The sequence below is a fragment of the Acyrthosiphon pisum genome, chromosome X (genome assembly GCF_005508785.2).
Source record: "Acyrthosiphon pisum isolate AL4f chromosome X, pea_aphid_22Mar2018_4r6ur, whole genome shotgun sequence".
NCBI classification, from domain to species: Eukaryota; Metazoa; Arthropoda; class Insecta; order Hemiptera; family Aphididae; genus Acyrthosiphon; species Acyrthosiphon pisum.
The window spans coordinates 36,232,844-36,246,134 of record NC_042493.1 but is presented as its reverse complement, the minus strand read 5'-3'; the positions used below and the strand labels follow the sequence as shown (position 1 = coordinate 36,246,134).

At 29.8% G+C, this 13,291-nt stretch overlaps 1 protein-coding gene across 1 annotated transcript; it reads right to left on the bottom strand.

Annotated features, from left to right (window-relative positions):
- Positions 1-683: 683 nt before the first annotated feature.
- LOC100573408 lies at positions 684-8,718 on the bottom strand. Its single transcript, XM_003241227.4, has 2 exons — positions 8,167-8,718; positions 684-1,927 (listed from the first exon to the last, which is right to left on the bottom strand). Exons 1-2 carry the CDS (start codon positions 8,659-8,661, stop codon positions 1,598-1,600), a joined length of 825 nt encoding a protein of 274 aa, XP_003241275.1. The 5' UTR covers positions 8,662-8,718; the 3' UTR covers positions 684-1,597.
- Positions 8,719-13,291: the final 4,573 nt, after the last annotated feature.

Sequence of the window (13,291 nt, the reverse complement as noted above, 5' to 3'; positions counted from 1 at the left end):
CCCAATGACGTCACGCGGCTAATTTACATTTCTTAATATCTCTTTAAGTAATAATTTTTTTTACATCGGATTTTCACCAAATCATTTCATATAGCCACAGTTACAATAATTTAACATTTAAAAATAATTTAAATAATTTTTTTTTTTTGTGTTGTGTGCTCCTTTAAGAATAGTTCATATTTCAACTATTCTTTAAATGAACTAAACTTTCTATCACCTCAGTCTAAGTGTACAACTATACAGGTTAGGCATATGAATAAGTTAGTTTTCCGAACGCTTCAATGCGACATCTATAAACTAAAATTTATATTTTGATTTTCTATATATTTATTCATCCTTACATAGATTACTAAGGGCCAGCTATACCAGTCTAGTTTAAACTAGAGACTAACGGAGTTTAAAATTTGGATTGTTATTCAATGGTAGTTTACTAGTAACTAAACCTAGTTACTATCAGGTTTATCAGAGCAGTTAGTGAATTCTATGAATATTATGAAAACTACACCATATCAATATTATTACTATCAGTGTATCAGTTTAAAAACAATACCATAATAACATTAATTCAGAATAATATTACTTTTATAGTTTGAAAAAAATATTTAATTATTTAATCCTTTTTGATTTCATCAAATACAATATTATTTTGTAATACATTAGAATTATTTAGAAATGACACCAATTAAAAAGAGTTATTAATTTTTCCCAAAAGAAGAGAAAACTCTTCTCGCTCAGGTTAAAAAATATGCATCAACGATTGAATACAAAGAAACAGATGTAAATTTAAATAAAATAAAAGCAGCCTCCTAGAAAATAAGCGATGGAATTTAACAGCGTTTGTGGTGAATGTTATCGATCATTCAAAACTCTTCGGAGTAAGTTGTCAATGTAAATGATATTATTGTAGAGTTAGTTTGGTTATTGTGTACATTCATTTCCATGATAATATAATTTAGAAATTTGTTGAAAGTTTAAAATTGTTCAAGGTAACTTACCTTGGCAAATTTATTAAAACTTTCATGATTTACAATGATAAATAGGTGTTTCCAAACTATAATTGTAAATGTATTTAAAATAATTAAAATCTCACAATATAGGTCGTCTTAAAATCGTCCATTTAAATATAAAGATAGGTAAATACATAATTTATTTATACAGATATTTTTCAATAATTTTGAAGAAGAGGGTTACACTAGAAGAAATAAAATGAAACTGAAAAAAATTATATTTAACTACCTAAACTTAAAATGATAGTAATGTTTTTTACGACCTATTTCTGAATATTGAAAATTATTTGAACAGATATGCTAAATAAGTATTTAAAATATATGTGAAGGTAAAATAATTATGAACTGAAGATTCAATTTAGAAATAATGATTAAGGAAGTAGCGAGTAGGTACCCTAGGTAAAACTACAAACTGATTATAACAATATTGCAATGCTCTCTATTTATTTATTATTATGTATTTCTACCAAGTGTTGTGGCATTCAAATTTAAGTGTGACCAGTATATGTAACTTCACATCACGACATTGAATTTAAAGCAGTGCTATGCAACTCACTGCCGAGACATTAGTGTCATTGTGTTAACTAGCATTAACGGCGGTGTTCGATGTACGCGCCCGTTCTCGACACTATCGAGTCCATCGTGAAATATATATCCAGAGAATCGGCCATCGGGTTGTACGTGCCCAGACCAACAATGTTGCGCAATATTTGCTGGCCATCTGAAAAGTACGTGACGCACAGAAACACTAGCTGCACATGCGCCACCAGCACCAGCAGCAACGTATCGACGGCGCCTCTACTGCCAGAATTAAGCCAATTGTGACACGCGCTTGTTACCAGTCCATACACCAGTGAAAACCGTTTCCAAGTGAGTAAGTCGGTATACACCAGCCTTTGATACGTATTTGACGGTGCCATCTATGTGCGTGATATTACCACATCAATACCATATACAATATGGGTAATGTAATCATATAACAACAAAGAAGATTGAATAAGTTATAACAATTACAGGCACTTTTCTGTTTTACCGGACACACTTTTATTTGCAATTTCTCTTGTTATTACGTATGTTGTTAAGCATGCTGAAAACGATGGTGAAATTAGAATTTTACGATGGACTTAGTTTATAGTTACCTATAGCTAATTTAAATTTATAGTATTTTCATAAACATCCTGCGGCCGCGTGGAAACAATTAAAATCGAAAACTACCCTCAACTTGTCACCTATGTAAAACCACTTTAGGTGGTCCGGAATTCAAATAGCTATGATTTCAAAACTAAGTCTGATCACCAAATTCTGACTTTACCATCATTTTCAGCATACTTGACTTCATACGTTAAGGGGGCTGCATCCGATGAAAAAAAAAATGACTTTTAGACCAATGAGCTAGACAAAATGAATGGAATGATCGAGGCAATTTTGAATATTCCAATTATTGTTAGTGTCATAATGAATAATATAAATACAAAAATATCATATTTTTTCGATATTTTTATTCTTAGATATCACAGCTGAAAAAAAAATACTCAAAATCTCCTCGATCATTCTCTAGTAAACTTGTTGATCAATTATAATCAGTTTTCAAAATTAAAATCTCTCAAACCAAATTCTTCCAATTTTGTTTAGCTTATTAGTCTAAGTCAGTCCGTTTATTATACGGAATTTAAATATATTGAAGAACATTATAACAAACAAAATTAATGTTTAGATTGGTCAAATCTACATTAGTTTTGACTTTAAAAAAAAACGGCTGCAGCCCCTTTAAAAAAAAAAAATTCAATAAAAAGGTGTCCAGAAATAGGTATAAATTAAGTATAAGTATATATTATATTATACGTTAGATCACGGACTCCGTGCTGTTTGTACAGAAATTTATAATTTAACTATAAAGTATCAAAGTTATACCAAGTAGGTAGGTATGTCACTAAACTCTTCCTAAACGGCTGGACTAATTGTGAATGCCGAGTCTGTCAACCAATATTTCCTACTCGTCCACGAAGACGTGGCATTGATTTATGTACGTTACTTATATGTGAGTATAATACGCTCAATATTTACGTAATTGCGATACATATAATATCAAAACGTAAAAAAAAAATTAAATGCATCGAATGAATACACTGATTTCACGGCAACCAATAATTATTATTATAATAGCTATTAAACCCATGACAACCATTTAAAAACAAAAATGTCAACCGTAAATTTCTAAATCCCCGTTTGAGCACATCCCCTGGTTGGACCTAGGGGCACGATTAGTGAATCTAAATAATCCGGGGCGTCATCCAAACGCATACAAAAAAATTTATTCAAATCGGTCCGACCGTTTAGGAGGAATTCAATCACAACACACGTACAGTAGAATTATATTTTATATAACTGATCCCGTGCACTCCGATGCCCGTTAAATGTACCAATTATATATGATTCAAACTTTGTTCAATTCGTTACTTAATATTCGGTGTATGGTGTTCAAAACTTATCTTAACTTTTCCGTTGCCTGGAATAAAAATTCTGGTATGCAGCAGTAGGTATATTATAAGGTATGCAATCTGGACACCGTGCTGTTTGTACGTAAGTTTATGATTTAACTATAGAGTATCAAAATTATACCAAGTTTGTCATTTTTACTTAATTCTACCTAAATGTATAACCTCATCAATCGAGAACTTGCGCTTAGCAACACATTCAACACATTTTTATATTATATGCACAGCAAATACACGTTTACATTTTACCACAGACAATTTACATTTAACCATAGACCATAGATTATATATAACATACCATTATTTTTGATTAATGTTAAATAAATGATTATTGTTGCTATAGTTACTTGTTATGACATAGATATTTAAATATTATAATAAAATAATATAAAATACAAATCAACAACATGCCCGATTAACCAATAGCTACCAATATAATACACTGTTGCGCCACTGTTTCACTTTTCCAGTGGATTTTCCTAAATTTTTCTCTCCGTAAGAACCATCCTCGTACTTCAAGGAATATTATAAAAAAAGAATTAGCTAAATAAGTTAAGCTACTCTCAAAATTTGCATTAGCAACACATTCAGTGATTCATTTTTATACTATAGATACCTGTTGGTACTTGTAATTATAGTTTATCGTTATTCTATATTACTATAATGACAATCCTCGATATTTTTTTTTTAAAAAAACATAACAAAAATAAAAACTTGACGAAATCTTGTGTGCAACTTTATCAAATTATTTAAATCAAACATTTTCCAATTAGTTTTATATTCAAGTAAAACTGACAATATCTGCGTTAAGATGACCGTCCCTAATGCCATATTTATTTTTCTCAAAAATATACTCTACAGTCTACGGGTATAATGATTTTGTAATGTAGAATCAACTAAATTTGATTATTTTTTTTTTGTTAATCAATAAAGGGAAATATTTTACATTTTGCACTGAACTCCGTTTTTCAATATTTTAATCCTAAATCGTATAATACATCTTAAAAAAAAGAAAATTTTAAACTTTTATGACAACTCATTGGAAATAAAATAAAAATTGGAATTCATAACCTACGGGAATGTAGAAAGTCTTCTTCTGTCAAATAAAAAAAAAGTCCATTCTTCGAAAATTGAGATTATTCTCTTTGGAGTCATTTTTGTTAATCTATATATTATATATATATTTATAAGCCAAATACAACTCACTCATTCATTCATCGCTACATCTCAAAAACTATAAAACGTATGAACTTAAAATTTATAACAGTGGTTCCCTTAATGATCTAGAAGTGCAATAAGAATTGTCCGATATTTACATTTTAAAAAGGGATCTTGAGTTCATGACGATATTGTGTTTTTTTTCATTATAAATGGTTGGTTGCAAATATTAAGAGTATAGTTTAAATTAGTATTTATTTATTATTTTTTTTTTTTTGCATACAATGGTTGCCATTAAGTACTCTGGTAGATCAGGTACAAGCATACATCAAATTGTCACGCTTATGGCCTCGAATAAAAAAACTATATCTTAAAACCAGATGTGTTGCTTATATACTCATAATCTACTAAATTGAATTTGACAAAAATCTAAGAGATTATTTTTAGAGATGTAAAAAATGTTAGAGAGTAAGTAGTTTAAACCACGTTAAAAAATATACGAAATGCGGTTGCCTATATAGGTCGAATTATTTCACAAAGCAGGGTACACTGATGCCGATTTGTCTGCGAACTTTAGTACACAAAATCTGAGATACACTCAAACCGAGATACACATTACACATATACGATATACCTATAGCGTATATATTAAATAGAATTTGCCACAAAATAAACTGCACACCGGCCAACCCGGGATATTTAGCTATTTGGTACGTTAATATATAATTCACGGTAGACCACCCAATAAATAGGTATCGGGCAATAGACTAAGGGCCAGTTGCACAATGCAACTAGCCCTAAGTGGGAAACTTATTTATTAAGCAAAAACTGTTTTGCGTGGGACAACTTTTATAGTTTTATCTTTCTGTGATTGTAGTAGTGGCTCCAAATTTCTGAACATATAGGGTGGAAAATTTTCCATGCAACAGTGTGCCCATATTTTAGATAACATAAATACAATAAAAGTTATTTTCTTCTAAACATTTGGTTTTTTTGTTTTTTTTTCATTTGCTTAAAAAAAAGCACGCTGTTGCACAGATAAAGTCCTTCTTTACGTGTTTTGAAAATTTGGAAGTTCTACAACAAATATGGTGCGAGAAAAGTTGTCCCGCGCAAAACAGTTTTTTTCTATGTTGTACATTTGTAAGACGGAGACAACACATACGGGTGTGACATCATCTTAAGGCAACTAAAATATAAAATACAATTTTTTTAATTTTACAAAAACTGATAATCGATAGGTACCTACTGAACCTCTTAATAAATAACCCATAAACTATAGAGTAGGTATTTATATTTTCAGATTTCATTCGTATAATCGTACTAATATAATATTATATAGGTACCTACGCATTAATAAACTATGTTTTTTTCTATCAATTTGAGTTGATTTACTCTTTAGTTAATTAATTTGTTTAGGTATCTATATGCATTATACAGAGTGTATCTCTTATGTCATTGTACGCGGGGTTTTTTAACAACTACGGATCGATAACATCGAATTTCGTTAAAACGAAAAAAGACGTGTTTCTTTATTTTTAAGAGACAATTTTTTATAACAATTTCAAAATGTTTAAACACTCAGGTGTACCAATAGCAACATCAACTTCATTTTTTTTCAAATGGAACTACTATATTTTTTAATAGATTCTGGTAAAGCATTTTTTAGTTAATATTTTGGTAATCAAATCATCAATTTTGGTACGCTATAGGTAATCTAATGACACTCTCAAAAAATAAAAAAACATATACAAAATTGTTGGCAAACATAGATCATTGTTTTTATTTTAACATAAAATCATCAAAATCTGTATTATTATTTTAATGTGTTACCATAGGTAATCGTAATTAATTACTTCGCAGTTACTTTTCTTTCAAATTAAAATATTATAAATTCGGATTCTTTATTAGGTTGCTAAAGACTAAGATACCTAATACCTAATAGTATTTGATTCTTGTTATAATAATACTGGAAATCTGTAATTGGTTCAAATTTCAAGTTATAAAAGTTAGTTATAAGAAAAAAATATTTAGCTCTTGTAAATCCAGAGCGGCAGCTCAGACCCGAACTAAGACAAAGGAAGACATCAGAAAAGAGGCCGCAGCCATAGCGAAAGAGACGAGAACCCGACTACGTTAAGAGCGGAAGAACAGACCCGCAACACCTGAGGAGGAAGGCTCGTCGAGCAACGGCATATCCATGACTCATTCAGATCTGTAGCCGGAGGAGGAGGACCATACTATGTTGAATCTGGCACAAGAAATCGACAAGGCTATACATGGGCCGCATAGTAACTGTTTCGAGTAAGGTCCGGAACACGTCCAAACAGGAAGTCACCCAAACAAGGAGAACAATGGCAAGTGTGACGCCCGCAAACGATGAACCCTCCCAAAAGAGATACAAAGTGAACGAAGGAGCAGGAACATCGCGAAAATACGCTCCATATTGTCCGGAGACTGACCCAGACACAGCGCAGTATAGAGTCTCCGTAACCGCTGGGCTCGACCGCATAAATTCGTTGTTGAAGGCACTGATCGAAGCGATCACAAAGTCCAATGAAAGCGTGTGAGCTATGACGCAAGCAACCGGCCTACAACAGGTTAGAACTCTAGCTCTACAGACTATGACAACAAAGAAACTAACCTCCAGCGAAAGGGTATACCTTACACCTGATACCATGTTATGTTAAGACTTCATTAATATATTTACTATTTCAATATTAAACACAAAACTTTATTTATTATTACATAATGACAAAAGAATATTAATTGCACTCTTGGTCAGAGAGGCTAGAGGTGACCAGTAACAACAACAGTGACTTAGTGATATAAATTATTACAGTGTTACCATCTTATTACACCTATATCAATAATTTCAATTATTTTACTAAACTTTAGAGGACCATAGTTAATAAACTAGGGAACCAAAATTGATGATTTGATTATCAAAATGTTCACTAAAAAAGCTTTACCAGAATCCATTAAAAAATATAGTAGTTGCCATTTGAAAAAATAAAGTTGGTGTTGCCATTGTTACACCTGCGTGTTTAAAAATGTCGAATTTGTTATAAAAAAAATGCCTGTTAAAAATAAAGAAACACTTATTTTTTTGTTTTAACGAAATTCTATGATCCATAATCGTTAAAAACCCCCACGTACAATGACATATGATACACCCTGTATACTATAATATATGTGGTAGAATATGCAGTGTCCAAAACATTTAAATATTACATTTTTTTTTATCATTGTTGATGTAATTTGATTTTACAATTATTGAATATTTTTAATGCTATAAAAACTATATATAGATAATACCGGTAAGGATTATAATAGTAGTATTATACGAGAAATATACATTTATTGTGCGATATTATAACTGTTCAATATAGAAACATAATATTATTTAAACGAAACCTGTTTGACCGGAACAACGAGTCTGTAACTTCCCCCCCTCTCCATAAAGAAATAAATAAATGATCTGTATAATATAATTCGCGCCTCACCAATATGAGTGTGGTCAGGCAGAGCAACAGTAACATAGCGACGTGTATCGTCGTCTTTTCGTATTTTTCGTAGCACATGGCTTCTGACGCGGCTACCAGAACCAAGTGGCCGATGAACAACATTGCTTTGTAGAAGCAGTTGGACCTTGTCCAAAACAGATGTTGCTTGATGACGAACGCGGCGACGTTCAAGGTTATTTTGGACGCCAAGTGGTACCGGGTCGTTAAGTCTACTACGATGTGGGTGGACAGCATCAGCCTTTCGAACAATAACAGCAGATACCAACATGCCATAAAATTCATTGCATAGGGCGCCACGTACACGGCGAATGAGGAGATGTTGGCCGTCACCAAATGAATAGCGCGTGGACGTCGTGCTAGTAAAAAGTATAAGAGTATGGTTATTCCAGCTACCATTGATGTGCATACCAAAATCTCCCCCGCAAACAGTATGGTTCTGGCCGTTGGGGTTGAACTGTCGGTAAAGGTATTCATGTTAAAACAGTTTTTTTTTAATTTTAAAATTTTAAAGCATGTTTATATACTATTTATAAATAAATAAATAAATAATATAAATGTATACATCCTGGCGTGTAAACAAATTATGAAAACCAATGGTGACAGACTTTATCACATTGCAGCAGATGATAATGACATACCAATAAGTATGGTTATATTCTGTTTTTACTTTTTAGACATTATTATATCATTAGCATTAGTAGTATAGAATAGATACACATTTCTGACACAGCCACTTTAGAACATCAAAATAGTATACGTAGCTAACACGCGCATCACAAATTATCAATCACGTTTTATCCCAATCGAGATAAAGAATATGATGGGGCTTTTCCTATCGCAATATGGAATTATTTATTTTTCTTAATGGCTGATGGTCCCCATATTGTAATCGACCACGGTTATACTTCCTTTTACCTCGAAAAAGGTATTCGTCAATTTGGACAGTACAACCATGACCACCCATTTTCTATCTTTTTGAAAAACAATATACTGGTATATCTCTGCTAAGATTATATCAATTAATGATGGTGTTTTGGCTTCTCCATTGTACTGGTTGGCGTTTTGACAGCTATACAGTGATAATTAACTTAGGTGATAGTTCTGTAAAATCAATAGAAAAAAATAGCTACATCAAAAAAAAAAAAAAAATAAAGACTGTCTCGTCTCTATTCTTAGCATTTTAGAATATTGGTATCTTAAAAATATTAAGGAAAAATTTATCAGGTTATCTTTAGGAGATAACAGCAATTCTGCTGCTGTTATTTTGCTATTTTTACACTTAAAATAATATTATTATTTATTTATTTTATTTTATTTTTATTTATACTTATTTTAAACGCTTAGGGTTGATTTTATTTTTTAATATTATATTCCATTGAATGTATTGCCATAAATTTTAATTAATAGTAAAAATTATAGTAAAAAAAAATTTTCATAATTTGGCTATTTCTAATATTGTCTAGAGTAATACCTAATAATGTATATAAAAACCATAAAATGTATAAAGTATATTGAGTAGGGGGTTGTGGGGCAAAGTGGATAGGCGGGGCAAATTGAAAATCGCTCGTAAAAAAATAACATAATATGTGAATTAATAAATTAAAGTGTGCTTAATATTTTCGTTTTTATTTATATACTCTTTGGAAAAATGATATACTTCGTTTTAATTGTTATCATCAGTGTTATTATCAAAAATCTAATCTTACCTTCAATGATGTAAAAATTGTCGTTATCAGAAATTTGATTTTTTCTAATTTATTAATCAATTTTCCAACAACGTTTTTGCAGAACTCAAGGTAAGGATATTAATTTTGTAATACTTAATTCAGTTTTTACTTTTGTTTATATGATTTAATGTAATAAAATTATAACGAAAAAATAGTTCGTTGGGGCAAAGTGAATTCAAGAAAATCACTTTGCCCCATCATAAAAACATGCTTTAAAATTTAAATAAGGTTACCTATCTACTTAACTATAATCAACAACTTACATTATTTTTATATGTTTAAACTAAATATTCTTAGTATTATGTGCATTTCTATATTATTATGTTGCATTTAAATTTTGTTATAGATGGTAAGAAATTATAAACGAAAAACAAATCAACAGAGTTGGAGTGCGCTGTCCATGCAAAAAGCATTAGAAAAAATATTAAAAGGAGACTTGAATATCAAAGAAGCCTCAAAAGCATATAATGTTCCATATTCCACATTATACCGCAAACAAAAAACTGGAAAATCGCCCCAAGAAGCTGCAGTAAAATTACTTGATCGGTTTAAAAAAGTATTTGATTACAATCACGAAACTTTATTAAAAAATCATATTTTACTGATGGAAAAGAGATTATTTGGTTTGACTATCCTAGATCTGAGATTGCTAGCATATCAGTATGCCATTAAGAATAATTTAAGCCACTGTTTTATAAGTCTAAGTTTGATAATTCTAACAAAATATTATTCATTTGGCCTAACGTGGAAGACATTTATAATGTTAAGAGTGAAGATGTGTGCATAATTTTACCAAAACCAACAGAAGATCGTAGAGGTAGATTAACTTTTAAAGGAGGTCTAACAGATAAATTTAACATTTGTTAATTTTTTTTTAATTGTGTTTATGTTTATTATTAGTCAAAAAGATATTGACTATATTTGAATGTTTAATATTAATATTAATGTTTATTTTATTTTTATGTTATTTATTTTATTACCTAGTCAAAAAGATCTTGACTGATATTATTTTTCGAAAGAACTGAATTATTAAGTTTTAAATGTTTTAATTTTAATTATGTTTACATGTAGTTAAAATATATTAACTATATTTTTATGTTAAATATTAATAAAAAAAATATATATTTTATTTGTTATTTTGTTACTAGTCAAAAAGATCTTGATTGTATTTTTTTTCTTAGGATTGGACATTAAGTTTTAATATTTTTGATTATGTTTTTATGTTTAATAATAACGAGAAAATAAATTTTATATTATGTTGTTTTACTACTAGCCAAAGAGACTTTTTTGTTTATTTTTTTTTGTTCTTGTCTGTTTTTCATTTATAAATTGACTTAGTAAGTTTTAAAATTGTTTTAATTTGTTATTGTTTTACATGTATTCCAAAGATATTTATTATATTTTTTATTTTACTGTTCAAAAAGATCTTGATTGGTTTATTTTTAAGAAACAGACTGATCAAGTTTTAAATATAATCAGAAGACATTCAACATATTTTATGCTTATATATATTTGTAACATTATACACAGGTAATTTAAAACATTATTAAAATAATACAAATAATTTGCATATTATATTTATAGGTATATTTAATTGATAATATAAAAAATAATAAATAAAAGTGGTTTTGAGGTGTAGGTATTTACACCTATTTTACCTATTTTCCTTTTTTTTTTTTTTTGATACCTATTTTCTTTTATCAATACACATTTTCCAAGTTTTAAAGAAAAATTAATAATTAAATATTGATTTACAATTAAAAGACATAATTTTAGTCAATAAAACTACATTAAATCTGCGATTTAGTGGTTTTAAATTCATCTATTTAAACTGATTATTGAGTATGCTATGATTATTCAAACATAAAGGTGTCCACTTTGCCCCACATTCCCCTATAATAAGTAATTACATAGCATACAATTTCTTATATTTGTTATTAAAGAAATTAGATCAAGAGATTTTATTTCTTTAGCTATATTCATTACAAGTAATACCTACCTGGCTACCTAATCAAATACTCCATATTATTATTTAGTAACAATAAAATGTGTTTTAGGTGATGGATAATTGTTCTGTTTACTGATGAGAACAATGTACAACATGTACCTAAAACATGGTTCAAATTAAAGTCCAATAAAAAAAATAACGTTGGGAGATGTTGGTTTCCCTTTACTAAATCAGAATTTTCAAAATGCTAAAATTAGCTTAAATATTATCAAGTTGAAAAAATGATGCATAATTGTTACACTCAAAACATAAATGATGCCAAATGTTTAAATGTACAAAAAATATCTGGTCCTTTTAGTGAGTTGCTAATTATAATGTTGAGTTGAATATTGACTAATATTTATAAATTGTTTATTACAAGGTAAAGATAAACTAGCAAAAACGATGAAAAAATCTTAATCCGGTAATGATAACAGATATTTTGAAACGATTGACTCTGACTATAGTGATTTTGGACAAGCAGATTCAGAAAACAGTGAAACTGCAGCCGATATAAATACTTAAACCACTGCTAAGAAAAGTTCAACTAGCTACAAGTATAAAGAAACAGTTAACAGATAATATATTGAAAGAAAATAACATTGTAACAGTAACACTTATGAGTTGTTCGCCAACACATGATGCAGTGAATAGCCCAGAAAACTATACCCTGTTTCAAAAGAGAACATACCGCTTCCGCGCATCACGACTGACCGCTGACGACCGTCCGGAGCCCAAATTCCCCCACTCTCGCGCTCGATAGTGTACGACGCGGACGGTCGCCGATCGAAATGTGCTGACGACTATACACCGCCTCAAATAACTTGTTTACATTTTATATTATCTGACCGGCTCGTGCGGTTACCAGTCTTGTAATACAGTAAAACCTGTGTAATATGGAACCCGAATAACATGGAAACCTGACTTTTATGGAAAAATGTTACGGTCCCGGCGAACCTAATGTAGTTTTAAATACATCGTTCCCTGAATAATATGGAACCTGTTTAACGTGGAAATGGAAACAATATTTTGTCATGAACCTGTATATCATGGAAATATGTACATGTACTATTTTAAAATTATCAGTCAATGAATATAATCTATATCAATTATATAGATTATTTCGTTGCAATAAGTTTATTTTATCGATTAGTGTCGTAGTAGTGTTCTGACGTAAGGTGCGTATAGACGTATATTCAATATGACGTCCAAAAATAAATGTTTAACACTAAATGAAAAAATTAAACTAATTGAGTCAAGTGAAAAAGATAAATTAACAGTAAAACAAATTTGTGAACTTTTCAAATGTGGAAAAAGTCAAGTGTATAATATATTAAAACAAAAAAATGAAATAAAAGAACAATGGATGAATGGTATGCAATAAGCTTAA

Excerpts from the sequence above, each read along its gene's own strand:
- LOC100573408 (XM_003241227.4), bottom strand. The coding sequence starts at position 8,661 with ATGAATACCTTTACCGACAGTTCAACCCCAACGGCCAGAACCATACTG. Across the intron at positions 1,928-8,166 it reads GCCTGACCACACTCATATTG|ATGGCACCGTCAAATACGTA; the intron begins GTGAGGCGCGAA and ends TCACGCACATAG.